The sequence below is a fragment of the Cucurbita pepo genome, chromosome LG13 (assembly GCF_002806865.2).
Source record: "Cucurbita pepo subsp. pepo cultivar mu-cu-16 chromosome LG13, ASM280686v2, whole genome shotgun sequence".
Classification (NCBI taxonomy): domain Eukaryota; kingdom Viridiplantae; phylum Streptophyta; class Magnoliopsida; order Cucurbitales; family Cucurbitaceae; genus Cucurbita; species Cucurbita pepo.
The window spans coordinates 7,746,876-7,763,807 of NC_036650.1; the positions used below are offsets into that span (position 1 = coordinate 7,746,876).

Below are 16,932 nucleotides of genomic sequence, written 5' to 3' on the forward strand. Positions count from 1 at the left end.
GACCGTGTTGCAATAGAATATTAAGGTCATCAGGTGGCAAGTGGATTCTAAATCATGATTCCCATCCTGAGTGTCACCATGAAACATGGTTTGAACGGTCCTTTCAACATGACTTGGATATAGCAATGGATGATAAGGGAATTGATTCTTGAATTAATGTATCATATGTATGTTCCTTTTCTAGCATGGTTTGACTAGAAAAAAAAAATATTCTTTATGATAAATATAGATAGTCCTGTGATGTTTGAAGAAAGCTTTGGTCGACCATCTGAAAGACCGACATAACATTGCACTAGTTTGTAGTGTTTAACCACCCATATATTCGAACCTTAAGTTAGTATTATGCCTTTTATTGGTATTTTTCCGAACTATGTCTCAGAACTTTTCTTAGTTCGGGTAGACTTCGATAACGCTTGACATTCACGCAACATGCTTTGGAGTATGATTTAGACACGTGAAGTTTAGTGATTGAGCCGCACAACGAACTTGAGTTTGTTCGCTCATGTTGAATATTATACACAAATTTTATGTTTTTGATATTCTTAAAACGTAGGGTTGAAAAATAAAGTCGAGATAGCTTTCTAACTGAATTAATATCATACGAATAACCTAAACTGATTAAACGACCCATTGTATTTATATTTACACAAGTTTTTTCCACGAACACTCTGAACCGTACATAGAGCACCAAGAGCATGGGGATGGAGGAAGGGAGNTTTTTTTTTTTTGAAATTTTATTTTAATATATATATATATATATATATAGCGTAAAGGCTAAGAATTGTATAAATATCCAACGGCCAGTTATAAAAAAGATGCCCTTCTACTCTTCTCTTTAATCTCCACAACGAAAGTGACTCTGGAATATTTTTATTTTAATGGTGGGAGACAATTAAATGACTTTAATTAATTTATTTTTTATTTTTTGGGTTTAATTTCATCCATTAAAAATAAAGGCTAAAAATATTAATTTAATTTTCTAAAATTTACACCATATTTTTTACAATAATGGTAATTAATAAATTTTGAGTGAGAATAATTTTGTTTTAGTCTTAAAATTAATTTTAGCGTTACATTAAATATAATTTTATAATATTTTAAATTAAGTTTTTTTTAATAAAAAAATAAAAAAAAGTTTACGTGTTGGCATCGACAAGTTGGGAGCCAAATGGAGACATTTATCTGGTATAAAGAAAGCAAGTATGGAAGAAGTCGAGCATAAGATCTTTATTGTGACCGACTTAATAATACTAAAATGAATTTTCACGTTAAGTTTATATTAGTATTTAAGAACCGAGATAAGAATTAAAATGATATCAAAATTAATTTTACATTAAATAAATAAATAAAATTATGCGTTTATCCATATATATGTATATTAGGCCATTTTAAAATCCTGCGGCACAATTTGGATGGGCAAAAGACTAATTCTGATCAGACGGTTCAGATCTAATCTGAGCAGTACCGGGCCCCACCACAAACCATTCTAAAAATGTCGTATTTATTTATTTATACAATATTCCCGGTTACAGAAAAGCTCTAAGAACACAAGTGGATGGCGCTAAATAACAAGGGTAGTATAGTCTTTTCATATCTTCGAGACTATAAAATGCTTTCCACACCCCGCTATCAATTTTACCCGCTGATAACAACCAGGGTTGTATAGTGCAGCGTTGAATCCCGTCCGCCGGGGGACTCTTTATTTCCCGGTCGCCGGAGTTTCTGTTTCCGATCAAGCTTGTATTCTTTCTTCTTCTTTTTTTCTTTCTAATTCTCTGTTTTTATTTAGCGTTCATTCTGTTCTTCGCTTTTTCTCAGGTTTGTTTTTGTGTTTTTTCTCAGAGGTTTTCGAGACTGACGAAGCGCTGGGTAATAACAGAGCTGGTCGTGTGATGGGGTTTTGTATTTCTCCATTGGGAACACCGGCTAGGTTACTGTGGAGCACCAGCTTCTTCCGCCACAAGCTCATGATTTTCTAATTTTCAGCCCTATCGCTGAAAATACCAAATTCCATCTCATTCGTTTCTCGTTTTAATAAAAGATTTCCCTCGATTTCGTGTCTCTGTGCCAATCTGCCGCCGCCGTAAATCGCGGGTGATCCCCTGCTCACGTTTCCCGTTTCAAATTGAAGAGAATAATTGATGATGTCGGACGGATTGATCTTCAACCGATCTCCAGGTCACGCCAACATGCTGTTTTTCGGGAGTGGCGATTCCATTCTTCGAGGTTATTTCATTTTAGTTCAGTTATGAGCTTTTAATTTTAGGGATCTTTAACTATATACAATTCCTTTAAACTGTAATTCTGTAAATGTTAGGATCATGTTTCACGAAGGGGATGGAGGAAAATTCGAAGCGACCCTTTTTCAGCTCTCCGGATGACCTGTTCGATGATGACTACTACGATGACCAGCCGCCTGAGAAGAAGCGCCGGCTAACTCAAGAGCAGGTATTTAAGCAACTCAATTCCGAAAATATCATGCAATTATTCCATTTTTTTGTTTCTTCTTTACTTAATGGGTGGGGATGGAATTGTGGAATCTGAAGTCTGAACTGGATGCTTATACTTATGGCATATTCCTTTGATTCAATGTGCTGTTGCTTTAATGCGACTACCTTTGAATCAATGCTGATCTCCTTGTTTAGTTCAGTGGTGAAAAAAAATTAAGCATTATTCTCGGATTCTGAAACTTCAATCTCTCTAGATAAATTGCTCGAGGAAAATTCCCATGGGCAATCGTTTATGTGGCTAATATTTGGCCTGTTTAGAATTACTTTATAAGTGCTTACAAGCTTTTTAAGTGCAAAAAAATTGTGTTCTTCGTTTATGTGTCTAACATAGAGCTTTTATGCTTAGAGTTTTTAGAGGGATTGAGAAAGACTCTTTCGATGTTAGGTCTCTTGTGAGATTTAATGTCTCTCTTTGGATGTCGGTGACGAGTTTCTTTTGTAATTACTCGCTTGATGTTATTTTGCTTGATTGGAGGCCCTTGCTTTAGGGGCCTCCCTTTTGTGGGATTGTTTTTTTTTTTTGTACGTCCGTGTATTCTTTCGTTTTTCTTAATGCAAGTTGGTCTTTTATTAAAAAGATTGCAAAAAACGTGTTTTGAGCGCTTAAAAGGTCATTTCAAACGGACCCATAATTGGTACAATCCATCAAGTTCATCTTGAGATTATGGTTTTCTTCTGGTCTGTTTTCTGTTTCTTTTATTGTACTTATTTTTAATCCTCCATTGTTCTCATTTCTTAGTAACAAATGAGACTGACCATGGCCAATGCTTAGGTGCATCTGCTGGAGATTAGCTTTGAGGCAGAAAACAAACTGGAGCCAGAGCGCAAGACTGAGCTAGCAAAGAAGCTGGGTCTGCAGCCAAGGCAAGTGGCTGTGTGGTTTCAAAACCGCCGAGCTCGATGGAAGACAAAGCAGCTTGAAAGGGACTATGATCTTCTCAAATCTTCATATGATTCCTTTTGTTCTAGCTACGACTTTATGGCCAAGGAGAATGAAAGACTCAAAGCCGAGGTATTTATGCTCCAAATCTATTATTAATATTTTTCATAAACCTTTGATATGGTATGATAATCCTTATAGATGCTGAAAGCTCAACATTTTTTGATATTTGCTTGCTTGGCTGTGTTTGATCTGACATATCTTCTGCACATAAATTTAAGTAGATTCTTTGCAATCCTTTAGGATGGTGGTCCATGGACTGTTTATCTTAGTTTCTTAAGACGACTTGGTAACTTCTAGTTAATATTACAAGTTTCATCATCACATCTGGTCTAATAACAACGTCTTTTAACCTCGTGGTCCTATTATCGAATTGGACTTTTTGGGCTCCTCATCGAGTTAGTCTAGCATAGGTTCTGAACCCAAATTTCTGGGGGTCAAGAGAAGATATGGATTCTTTTCCCAGATATGATGGTAATCTTTCATAGGAAAAGGAATGGTGAAATTAGTTAAAGAGGGACTTGGTATTGTTACTGAGCCAGGGGTCTTATGCATTCTCAATTACTGAACTCAGGTAGCTTCTTTAACTGAGAAACTTCAAGCTAAAGAAGTGGTTGAATCATCGTTTCAAGCTAAGAAATCCGAGCCAATTCTGGAAGATCAACTCCTTGTTTCTGTTGAGCAACACAATATGAAGATTGATGACCATCATAGTTGCAGGAGCAATGGAAGCGCTGTGCTGGATGAGGATGGTCCTCAACTCTTAGACAGTGGGGATTCATACCTCCTGAGCAGTGACTACGATGGCTGTGTTTTGCCAGTTTTTGGAGTGAACTCGGAGGAGGAGGATGTGAGTGATGACGGTCAGGGCTACTTCTCGGATGTTTATACAGCAGCCGATCAGCAGACTCACGAGGCAGAGCCATTGACCTGGTGGGACTGGTCGTTGTAAATGCGCGCTCGAATCATTTCGAAATTTAGTAGGATGGAACTACAATATAATGTTTACTGTATGATACTGATGAATAAATCTAATGCGAACATTACTTAGTGTATGGATAAAATTTAGACCTTGTACCGTTACATGGTTCTTCTGCGTTTATATGAATTCCCTTGGAAAGTTGGCCACCTTTAGGACTGGCAAAGGTGTGAGAACCATTCTAATTTTGAAACAAAATTTGGTTTAAGGTTGTGGAAGGTATTAGTGTAACACTCCAAAGTTCTTTGTTAAAAGATGTTGTCCGCTTTGGCCTATTACGTATTTTCGTCAGCCTGACCGTTCATTAGGAGAGATTTCTACACCCTTATAAGAAATGTTTCATTCCCCTCTCCAACCGATATGGGATTTCACAATCCACCTTCCTTAGGGGCCCAGTGTCCTCGCTGGTACATCGTCCAGTGTCTAACTCTGATATCATTTGTAACAACCAGACCTACCGCTAGCAGATATTGACAGCTTTGGCTTGTTACATATCACCCTTAGCCTCACGGTATTTAAAACATGTCTTCTAGGGAGAGGTTTCCACACTTTTATAAAAAATGTTTCGTTCTCCTCTCCAACCGACATGGAATCCCATGATCATATCAATCCAAGCTATGATGAGTCCAAGCTATTGTTGTTCATTGCAAACCATGACCATTAGGCCCACTCAGACCAGTGTCAGAGTTATGCTCAAAACCATTTGGTTCTATTCATTTGGATTCAAGTTACTTAGTCTCCAACCACTCCATGAGATCATCTAACCCCATAATTATACATCACTCCAACCACAATCCTACACAACCAGCTCAACCTATGAAAAAAAATCAAAACTTTTTAACTTTTTTGACCTTAAACTAACCAACCCATCTCCTAACACGCTGATAATTATTCCCAAAACAAACACCAACTCCCCCTTCGAGTTTCTTTATTGCTATGTACTTTCATCAATGGAAGAAGCTAAACAACAATGGAGCTTATCGTATCCCTGATACTGATACTTCTGGGAATTGCCATTTTGGTGTTGATTAACGTGTGGATAGTTGGGAGAGCGTTGAGGGGAGGGTTTGAAAATGAAGCGACGACTGTGGGAAGAAGCAGCAACAATAACGGGGAAGCAACAGGCTGCATGCGCAGAGATGACTTGGAGAAGCTTCCATGCTTTCAATATATGGCTATGGAGGAACCAATGGGCAGCCCTGTGGATTGTGCAGTTTGCTTGGGGAAGTTCCAGATGGGCGAGAAGTGCAGGCTGTTGCCTATTTGCAAGCACAGCTTCCACGCTCAATGCGTGGATGAGTGGCTTTTGCTGACTCCTGCTTGCCCCATTTGTCGAACAAGCACTCTCAACTCTCTAAAAGGAGTTGATGGAGATGAAAGATCATGAACGATAACGTTTCAATCATTCAGTGAGTCGAAAATCGAACCCTTCTAATGATAGTTAGTATCTACAACACTACTTGAGTTATGTTTTCGGCTTGAAAATACTCGTTAATCAGCACTTTATATGACTTAGTATCAAAACTTAACTAATCGTTTTACAAAAACACATTTTATTCTTTTGATGAAAAGAAAACAAGGAAGAACACGTGTTATGTCGTAGAATCTCGTAGAATCAGAAGGCTTAAAAATGTTAGAACATGATTGAATTCATTGTATTTGAACTGATGCGTCCCTGTTTAAGGTTATATAATTGCTGTTTGTTAATGACTCTAATTCTTTCTTTGTTGGTGAAGAACAAAGAGAACTGCTGGTTTGTTCCTCTCCCCACCTGACCAATGAAACAGGGAAGGCATTAAATGAGGGCTGCCATAGAAAGATGACAAAAGGGCTAGCTAGAAGTCACTGCTGGCCATGGTGGCTGTCTGGCTGGCTGCCTGGCTGCCTTCCAACCTCGAACTCATCAGCTCATCAGCTCATCAGCTCATCCGGAATAAGTACTCCAAAGCCAAAGAGTAAAGACAGAGACACAGCCAAGAAATACTGAGTGGGCAAACAGTGACCAGTGGTTTTGGTAATGGATCTTGATGTGAGTTGTTGTGACAGAGTGCCACTTCCTTCAACTCTTCTTCATTTCATTTCCTTTTCAACTATATGCCATCTTTGGGATATTTTTGCCAACATATTTGAATATATACTTAACACGCATAGAATTATGAGATAATCTAATTAATCTCCGTTATTTATTTCACATTTTTAAGGTACAAAATCTAACTAACATAATCTTGTCATTTTGGAGACACGACTATGGTGTATGAAAATGCGAAATCTCACATCAGTTGGAGAGGAAAATAGAACACTACTTATAAAAGTGTAGAAATATTTTTCTAGTAGATGCGTTTTAAAACTGTGAAACTTAGTGGACTTGGGTTGTTACAAATGGTATTAAAGTCAGACACCGGGCTATGTGCCAACGGACGCGGCTCCAAGGCCCCATGAGAGTGAATTGGTATGAAACATTTTTTAGAAAGGTGTAGAAACTTCTCCGTACACGCATTACTTCGGCCTAATATTAACATAATTTAATATTAAAAGTGCTATTACTTAGCTCCATTATGTTGATTTTTTTTATAATGCTCGCTACTGTTACATGAATCTGAATTAATGGATGTATGAATCATTACCAAAGATATAGAATTAGGTATAGGAAATAAAATATTCGAAAAAAATAAATATTTAATAATATATAAACAAAAAAACCTCCAAAAAATTTATATCCTAGTTATTTATGGAAATAGAGATTTAACTATGATAATTTATGTTTTATTATACGATTTTAAATAATATAAGTATAAAATTAAATAGTAATAATAAAAATTCAGTAAATAACGAGCACGCACGGTTGAAAAAAAGACGTGTGATGTGGGACCCTATTCCCACCTCTATGATTTATTAAACGTCACATGTGCTTCTCATAATTTTCCATGACACTCAAATAGTGTTGTGACACTTCACAATTGTTTTAATTGTACTCGAGAGCGTTCGAGTCGGGCAGCTCGACTTGACTAATATCACGAAACAATTGTTTGATTTCATAATCTTTTGATTGTTATTTTGTATCTATCTTAACCGGTAGTGACTATTTTTCTTTAATTCCATCATTTTCGAGTTATTCAACTTCTACTTTGCCTTCTTACAAATTTTAAAATTATTGAATTTTGCTGTTCGGTCTCCTTTTCTCTTAAATGGTCAACCAATTGACGTTGACTTTTTCCCGATGTGTTTGAAAGAGACATAAACCTAATTATATTCATAATCACGTGTATTTTTTTTTTTCTTTTCTTCCTGATAATAATTTTATTTATTTTTGTTTGGATAATGTTTTAATAACTTCACATATCGATTAAAAACGACGAAATTCACTTTATTTTGAATTTCTTTTAATTTTGTAATAAAATAATAAAAACCTAAATAAAAGAAAGGATTATCCAATGTATTTATATCCTAATTTTGAAAGAAACAAGAAGCTCAAAGGAAATAAAAAACAAAGAGACAAGAAACAAAGAACATGACACTATTTTACAGCTGACAACGTGGTATTACACAAGCGAGCACGTTTTACTCGTAAAACCCGATAAACTTAAATAAAGTCTAAATATAAGATCCCCATTGGTTGAAGAGAAGAACAAAATATTCTTTATAAGGGTGTAAAAACCTCTCCTTAACGTACGCGTTTTAAAAATGTGAGGCTGATGGCAATAGCCAGACACCGGTAAGTCAACGAAGACGTTGGACCTCTAAAAAGAGTAGATTTTGAGATCCAACGTTAGTCATAGAGGAGAACCACTCTTTATAAGGATATAAAAACGTAGATGTTGTTACCATAATGAGCGTATAGAACAAGCTCAAGAATTAATGACAAAGAAAACCGCCGTTTATGTAAAGAAGCATTGCTTTCGAACTTTCATTGCGAAGATCATTCAGCTTTGCGTGCATTTTCTCTTGTAGTGTTCCTCCATGCAACTGAGCAAAAGGGTTCCTTTCCTTCAAGTTGGTTCGTTTTTTGTTCTGAATTAAGCTCAATGGATCGGAGCTTGTTCTGGGTTCATCCTGAAAAGGTAATTTTGTTTGTAATTTCAGCTGATGGGTCTCTAGAAATCTGATGTTTTTAGGTTTTTTTGTTTGTTACAGAGAGATTCATGGAGGGCAATCTTGACTTTAGCTTATCAAAGCTTGGGGGTTGTTTATGGGGATTTGAGCACATCTCCTCTGTATGTGTATAAAAGTGCTTTTGCAGAGAACATTCAGAACTCTGAGACGAATGAGGAGGTTTATGGGGTTCTTTGCTTTGTGTTTTGGACTTTGACACTCATTCCATTACTTAAATATGTGTTCATAGTTCTTAGAGCTGATGATAATGGCGAAGGGGGAACTTTTGCTCTGTATTCATTGCTCTGCCGCCATGCCCGGTTGAGCTCCCTTCCAAATCATCAACTAGCGGATGAGGAGCTTTCTGCATATACAACAGACAGGCCTGAAACTCAAACCACTGCTAATTTTAGTTTTAGTTCTTGTCTGAAATCGACTTTGGAGAAATGTAAAGTTTTGCAGAGAATGTTGCTTGTTCTTGCCTTGATTGGGACTTGCATGGTTATTGGAGATGGAGTACTCTCTCCAGCAATTTCAGGTGGCTGTTCTTATTGTTCTTTTTTGGGATTTAAGAATGTTTAAGGATGTTTAAGGATGTTTTGATAATCACTACTTGAGTTGCAGTCTTTTCAGCTGTGTCTGGTCTTGAGTTATCCATGGCTAAGGAACATCACCAATGTAAGTTTCTCTAAGGAACATCTCTTTACCTTATGATGTTATTCTCTCGTTCTAACAATATCTGCTAGCGGTGGGCTTGTGCTGTTACAAATAGTATCAGAGTTAGACATTGAGTGGTATGCTAGCGAGGACGCTCAGCCCAAAAAGGGGTGGATTGTGAGATCCCACGTCGATTGGAGAAGAGAACTAAACATTCTTTATAAGGTGTGGAAACCTCTCCCTAGCATACGCGTTTTAAAACGTTGAGCGGAAGCTCAAGAGGGAAAGTTCAAAGAGGACAATATCTGCTAGTGGTGGGCTTGAGTTGTTACAAATGGTATCATAACCAGACACTGGGCGGTATGTCATCGAGAATGCTGAGCCCCAAAGAGGGCTGGATTTATAGATTCCACATCAAATGAAAAGGGGAACTAAGCATTTTTTATAAGGGTGTGGTAACCTCTCTCTAGCAGACATGCTTTAAAACCTTGAGGGGAAGCCTAGAAGGGAAAGCTCAAATAGGACAATATCTGCTAGCGGTGGACTTAGGTTGTTATACTCGTGTTTTTGTAATAATTTTATATTTCTCTTGCAGATATTGAAGTCCCTCTAGCATGTGGCATATTAGTGTTCTTATTTGCATTGCAACATTACGGAACGAATCGGGTCGGGTTCCTGTTTGCTCCCGTTGTAATTGTATGGCTTCTATGCATCAGTGCCATTGGTTTGTACAATATCTTCTATTGGAATCCCCTGGTTTACAAAGCACTCTCTCCATACTACATGTTTAAGTTCTTGAAAAAAACTAGAAAGCAAGGATGGATGGCGTTGGGCGGGATCCTCTTGTGTGTAACAGGTGCAACGACGTTATATCCGACCGCAATCGATTCCTTCCATGTGTTTTCTTTGTCTCTGATATGCCCTTTTCTGGTTTTTAGGCTCAGAAGCTATGTTTGCTGATCTTGGCCACTTCTCACAGTTTTCTATCAAGGTACTAATCTGAAGCAAAACAATCCTCTAAAGTTTTTCGGGTCATAAACACGACGTTTACCGAATGCAATCTGAATGTAAAAACAATGTTTAACATTAATGCTGCAGCTTGCTTTCACTCTCGTGGTTTATCCGTCCTTAGTTCTTGCGTATATGGGACAAGCTGCTTATCTTTCTCAGCATCATGATCTCGACAACGACCATCGGATTGGATTCTATGTTTCTGTTCCTGGTACGTTGGTTGTGATAATAACTTTCTCTTTTCGAGAGTCAATTTGTGAGATCTCACGTCGGTTGAAGAGGGGAACGAAACATTCTTTATAAGGGTGTGGAAACCTCTCCCTAGCAGACCCGGGAAAGTCCAAAGAGGACAATATCTGCAAGTGAAGTAATGTAAAGTGCTGGCTATGTTATGTTGCAGAGAAGGTAAGATGGCCAGTTCTTGCAATAGCAATACTTGCAGCAGTGGTGGGTAGTCAAGCGATCATCACCGGCACGTTTTCGATCATCAAACAGTGTTCTGCGTTGGGTTGTTTTCCGAGGGTAAAGATCATTCATACGTCTTCAAAAATACATGGCCAGATTTACATTCCCTTAATCAACTGGATACTAATGATATTATGTTTGGCTGTTACCATTGGGTTTAGAGACACGAAACGACTCGGCAATGCAGCAGGTATTTGTTGATCAGGCATTTGGTTTCTGCTTATACTTTTTATCCGTCTCTCGAACTTAACGACGCACGCTATCTATTTGTTTATCATACAGGGTTGGCGGTTATAACCGTGATGCTCGTCTCGACATGTCTAATGTCACTAGTCGTTGTATTATGTTGGCGTAAAAGCGTGTTTCTGGCCATGGCCTTCTTGTTCTTCTTTGGCTCCATAGAAGCTCTCTACTTCTCTGCATCTCTTATTAAGTTTCTTGAAGGAGCTTGGGTTGCTATTGCTCTTTCACTGACCTTCCTTGTGGTTATGTCTGTTTGGCACTATGGCACTGTCAAGAAATATGAGGCTGATGTTGAAAACAAAGTCCCTATAAATTGGCTCCTCAGAATAGGACCCAAGATCGGGATAGTTCGGGTCCGAGGGATCGGCCTTGTACATACCGAACTCGTTTCCGGGATCCCTGCCATTTTCTCTCATTTTGTCACCAACCTTCCAGCCTTTCACCAAATTCTAGTCTTCCTATGCATCAAATCTGTCACGGTGCCTCATGTGAGGCCTGAGGAAAGATTTCTAGTTGGTCGAGTTGGGCCAAAGGAGCATCGAATTTACCGTTGCATCGCACGGTATGGCTACCGTGACATGCACAAGGACGACTTGGAGTTCGAGAGAGATCTTTCCTGCAGCATTGCAGAATTCATACGGTCGGAGGGAACAGAACGCAACAGTTTTAGATACGAAGACTTGGACGACGATGAAAGAATGACAGTGATTGGAACTTCATCAACTCAACTAGACGGTGTACAAATGTGTGAAAACGAAGCGTACTCTTCACCGATCGTGGGGACTTCGGAGATACCGAAGTCGGAGAAGATGAGGAAAAGAGTACGATTCGTTGTCCCCGAGAGTCCGAAAATGGATATCGACACGAGAGGAGAGTTGGAAGAGTTGATGGAGGCAAGGGAGGCAGGAATGGCATTCATAATGGGGCATTCATATGTGAAGGCAAAGAAGGGATCAGGGTGGATGAAGAAGGTTGTGATTAATTATGGATATGATTTGTTGAGGAAAAATTCAAGAGGACCATCTTATGCTTTGAGCATTCCTTTTGCTTCTACTCTTGAGGTTGGAATGGTTTACTATGTTTAAACAATTTCCAGTGTATTCACTCATTTGTGCCCGTTTATCAACTAAAAGTCTACCGCTAGCAGATATTATCTTTTTTGAGATTTTTTAAAACGTGTCTACTAGAGAGAGGTTTCAACACCCTTACAAGGAATGCTTCGTTGCACTCTCCAACCGATATAGGATCTCACAATTCACCGTCTTTGGGGCCAGTGTTCTCGCTGGCATCGCCTAGTGTCTGACTCTAATACCATCTATAACAGCTTAAACTCACCACTAGCAGCTATTGTTCGTTTTAACCCGTCATGTATCACCATCAGCCTCACGGTTTTAAAAGTCGTCTACTAGGGAGATGTTTTCACACTACAAAGAATATTTCGAAGCGGAAAATATCTGCTATTGGTGGACTTGAGTTGTTACATCAACCGAGCGTAACTTTATATCACATGTCCTATACAATTTGGATCAATTGGGTCGGGTTTTTCATTGGATCCCATGAAATAGATGTTGAATCTTCCTAAATTTGAAAACTTTGTGGCAATAAAGAGTGCATTAAAGCTTCAATGACTACTCAATTCAACCTTTGATGTTAACACAAACTTGGTTTTGAAGCTTTGGGACAAAAGCATAGGGAATGTGATTCCCCTCTTACCGCCATAACCTCTCTTTATGCAGTTTTCTACCCTCTTTTTGCTTTGGCTAGAATGGTAAATTCATACCATTTCTTATTTGTTACAAATCATTAACATTTCCCATTAAAATGGCAAAACAAATTTGAAGTTATAATAAATGAAGTTATTTGGATGAGTTTACACTAAAACCAGGGAATAAAATTGGTATCTTTGTCACTGCTATCGGAGCATCCCATAGCCCTGGTGGGTGGCCTCATTACACACTGCCTCCAGCCCTCTTTCGGCATTGGTTTTGGCTTTACTTTACTTTTTCTTACTCTTTTGACAGCTCTCTCTCGTCTATTGCGTCTTCTAAAACCACTAAACCTTCTTTGTTTCTTTCACTGTCATTCCTTCTCAGAAAAGGGTACCACTTAGTTCATACGTAGAGGGGAAAAGCGATCAACTTTATTTTTGGGTCTGTACTTGAGTGGCTCCTCAAAATGCGTAGCTTCAATCCCTCAAGTTTTTGAGGGTTTTGCTCCTCAATTTTCCTCATTTCGGCAATGGCCAGGATTTGGGTCGGTTTTGCTCTCGTTTTTGTTCTTCTTTTTGGTGGGGTTTCTTCCGCTTCAGCTACGCCTCCTGCAAGTAAGTTATCAGATTACGATGATGATGATGAAGAACAGGATTAAGAATGAGAAGGACCCATGTTGTTAATCTTATGATTTTTGCATTTTCCCTGTTTTAAATGGTGTCTATGTGCTTCATTCACTCAGCTTACGGCATTTCCACTTTTTGGGCAGAAATTGTTCGTGGGGTTCTTTCTAATGTGGTTTCTTCTCTTGTGAAGAGGTTATGGTCGATGAAATCCAGCGCCAAAACTGGTTTGGATCTTTCTTTCCTGCCTTGCGTTCTTCCATTTTTGCTGTAATTTCTTAACTGGGTTTTCTGCTTGATCTTCTCAGCTGTTTCCAGCCGTTCGATGATGAAATTTGAGAGTGGATATACCGTTGAGACGGTGTTCGATGGAAGTAAGCTGGGAATTGATCCATATTCGGTTGAGGTATCGCCTAGTGGGGAGCTTTTGATCTTAGATGCTGAAAACAGCAACATCTATAAGATCTCTATGCCATTGTCTCGATGTAAGCAACTTTATGGGTTTACATTACATTTTCATGCATTTTTCTTGATAGAGCAATGTACTTCTGTTAGTTCTATCTGTTCTTGCCATTTCTAAGCTGGGACTTCTCAGATGGTAACAGTTTTGGGCCTTTATTTCTTTCATTGCTGTATTTCTGTACCAAATCTCTTGAACTTAATATGTTCTTCTGTTGTGAAAATTTGTGTATCTAAAGATTGGAGCCATTTGCTAAGAGATGTGGCATTCAATATTCATTATCTGGATGAAATTTGTAGTTAGCAGGCCTAAGCTGGTTTCGGGATCGGCCGAAGGATACTCGGGACATGTCGATGGTCATCCAAGAGAGGCAAGAATGAACCATCCAAAAGGGTTTACTTTGGATGCAAGAGGAAATGTGTACATTGCTGATACTATGAATATGGCTATCAGAAAGATTAGTGACACAGGTATTTTGACAAATAGTTTAGAAATTCCCTCTACAAGTACCCGAAATTTGATATCGAATTCGATTTTTGTGGCTGGATCCTTTCCTTGTTATATTCTGCTCAAAATTCAGCACGTCTATGTTTCTTGAATATTAACGCTTAGAATGTCCAAGACTCTATGTGTGAGATAACACATCGGTTGGAGAGGGGAACAAAGCATTCCTTATAAGGGTGTGGAAACCTCTTCCTACTAGATGCGTTCTAAAACCGTGAGTCTGATGGCGATACGTAACGGGACAAAGCGGACAATATCTGCTAGCGGTGGGCTTGAGCTGTTACAAATGGTATCAGAGCTAGACGTCGGGCGGTGTGCCAGTGCGGACGCTGGGCCCTCAAGGGGGGTGGAGTGTGAGATCCCTCATCGGTTGGAGAGGGGAACAAAGCATTCTTTATAAGGGTGTGGAAATCTCTCCCTACTAGACGCGTTTTAAAACTATAAGTCTGATGACGTACGTAATAAGACAAAGTGGACAATATTTGCTAACAGTGGAACAGTGGACTTGGGTTGTTACAAATGGTCTTAGAGCTAGATACCAGGCGGTGTGCCAACGAGAACGCTGGCTGGCCCCCCAAAGGGGGTGGATTGTGAGATCCCACATCGGTTGAAGAGGGGAACGAAACATTTCTTATAAGGGTGTGGATACCTCTCCCTAAAAGACGCATTTTAAAACCGTGAGTCTGACGGCAACACGTAACGAGACAAAACAAACAATATCTACTAGCAGTAGGCTTGACTGTTACACTAAGCACATGAAACTTCTAGCCGTATTGATTATCTTTAAGGTAAAAGCTGTTGTTTATGTGAGCTAATCATTATTAACTGCAGGGGTTACAACTATTGCTGGTGGAAGATGGAACCAAGGGAATGGTCATATTGATGGTCCAAGTGAAGATGCAAAGTTCTCAAATGATTTTGATGTCGTTTATGTGGGAAGTAGCTGCTCTCTTTTGGTTATAGACAGAGGAAACAGTGCAATTCGAGAGATTGAACTCAACTACGATGATTGCAATACCCAATATGCTGATAGTCTCAACTTGGGTACAACGAAACCCTATCATTCCTGCCATTTTCAGTACTCATTCTTAGCTAATAGACCCTTCATCTCTTCCATTTGTTCTTATCTGCAGGGGTTGTATTGCTGGTTGCTGCCGGCTTATTTGGTTACGTGCTTGCGTTGCTCCAACGTAGAGTGCAAGCTATGTTTTCTTCTCCACAGAAGGTAGCTCTTTCACAAACTTCATATATTTTTCTTTGTTTCAAATGCATAATTATGTTGTTTGAACATCTCGATTGTAATGAGAATGTTTCGTTCTCCTCCCTAACCGACCTCCCTAACCGATGTGGGATCTCACGATCCACTCCCTTCAGGGCCCAGCGTCCTTGTTGGCATTCGTTCCCTTCTCCAATCGATGTGGGACCCCTAGCGTCAGGTCCTTGTTGGCACACCGACTCCATCCAAAACTTATTCTTCATTTTCTTTTTTGGGTGGTAGGATCAGGACATAAGAAGTCATCAAATGATGAAAGCTACACCAGTTGCCCCATACCAAAGACCTCCTTTGAAGTCAGTGAGGCCCTCCTTGATTCCAAATGAAGATGAACCAGAGAAACTGGAGGAAGGCATCTTCGGTTCGCTTGGGAGGCTATTTGTCAACAGCGGTTCATCTGTGGCCGATATCTTTGGCGGATTGTTATCTGGGTTTCGAAGGAAGCCTCTCAATAACCAGATCCATCAGCAGTTTCAACCAGTTAACAGACATCCAAATGCTTGGCCCTTGCAAGAAAGTTTTATGATTCCAGATGAAGATGAGCCACCATCCATCGAAGCGAAAACTCCGACAATAAAAAAAACATATCCATTTATGACACAAGACCTCGATCGATCGCACCAGTTCAAGCCAAACAGGAGCTACTTTAATGGGTGGGATAGTGAATTCCATCAACAGCAGCAACAGCAGCAGCAGATACAGCATAATCATCAACAGCAGCATCTACAACATCATCACCAACAGCAGCAGCATATACAACAACAACAACAACATCATCATCAACAGCAGCAGCATAATTACAATCGACAATATTCAGCTGGCCCAACAACCTACTATGAGAAGAGTTGTGAGACAAGCGAAATTGTGTTCGGTGCAGTTCAAGAGCAAGATGGACGTCGTGAAGCAATGGTCATCAAGGCTGTTGATTATGGAGATCCGAGATATAACCATCACAACATTCGTGCTCGATACAACTATACTGGTAACCCCAACTCTTATTGACAAGAAATAGAACATATATCAATACTTTCAGTTAGTAAATTGGGGAATATGTGGGGGGTAGACTTAGAAGTCAGGATATGCTTTGTTTGTTTATGCCAATGTCCAAACCATGTTGTTATGGGGAGGAATGCTGCTAGTCTTGATAGAGTTCATGCATAATCATATATGTTGTATGCACATCCTCAGGTTGAAATCAAAGATACTTATGCTTGTTAATGCTGTGTGAATACTGTTATATTAACTAAATGAGATAGCTATCATTGATAGATTGAGATTCCACATGAGTTTGAGAGGGGAACGAAACATGAGTATTGAAACCTCTCCCTATTAGACGCGTTTCAAAATCGTGAGGTTGATGGCGATACGTAATGGGCCAAAACGGACAATATCTGCTAGCGGTAGATTTGGGCGGATACAAATGGTGTCAAAGCCAATCACCGGGCGGTGTGCCAGCGAGGACGCTGGGC

The 16,932-nt window shown here is 39.3% G+C and overlaps 4 protein-coding genes across 4 annotated transcripts; all 4 read left to right on the forward strand.

Annotated features, from left to right (window-relative positions):
- Positions 1-1,645: 1,645 nt before the first annotated feature.
- On the forward strand, positions 1,646-4,581 carry LOC111809218 (homeobox-leucine zipper protein HAT5-like). Its single transcript, XM_023695614.1, has 5 exons — positions 1,646-1,740; positions 1,843-2,226; positions 2,318-2,448; positions 3,283-3,522; positions 4,025-4,581. Exons 2-5 carry the CDS (start codon positions 2,142-2,144, stop codon positions 4,400-4,402), a joined length of 834 nt encoding a protein of 277 aa, XP_023551382.1. The 5' UTR covers positions 1,646-1,740; positions 1,843-2,141; the 3' UTR covers positions 4,403-4,581.
- Positions 4,582-5,399: 818 nt separating this feature from the next.
- On the forward strand, positions 5,400-5,816 carry LOC111809319 (RING-H2 finger protein ATL74-like). Its single transcript, XM_023695760.1, has one exon. The coding sequence runs from the start codon at positions 5,400-5,402 to the stop codon at positions 5,814-5,816; it is 417 nt and encodes a 138-aa protein (XP_023551528.1).
- A 2,479-nt stretch (positions 5,817-8,295) lies between these two features.
- LOC111809042 (potassium transporter 6-like) lies at positions 8,296-12,027 on the forward strand. Its single transcript, XM_023695365.1, has 8 exons — positions 8,296-8,487; positions 8,561-9,056; positions 9,143-9,196; positions 9,771-10,031; positions 10,114-10,166; positions 10,274-10,397; positions 10,587-10,841; positions 10,934-12,027. The coding sequence occupies exons 1-8, from the start codon at positions 8,452-8,454 to the stop codon at positions 11,977-11,979; spliced, it is 2,325 nt and encodes a 774-aa protein (XP_023551133.1). The 5' UTR covers positions 8,296-8,451; the 3' UTR covers positions 11,980-12,027.
- A 795-nt stretch (positions 12,028-12,822) lies between these two features.
- On the forward strand, positions 12,823-16,681 carry LOC111809138. The gene is made up of 7 exons (XM_023695500.1): positions 12,823-13,217; positions 13,373-13,453; positions 13,535-13,711; positions 13,986-14,156; positions 15,022-15,234; positions 15,324-15,415; positions 15,689-16,681. The coding sequence occupies exons 1-7, from the start codon at positions 13,133-13,135 to the stop codon at positions 16,463-16,465; spliced, it is 1,596 nt and encodes a 531-aa protein (XP_023551268.1). The 5' UTR covers positions 12,823-13,132; the 3' UTR covers positions 16,466-16,681.
- Positions 16,682-16,932: the final 251 nt, after the last annotated feature.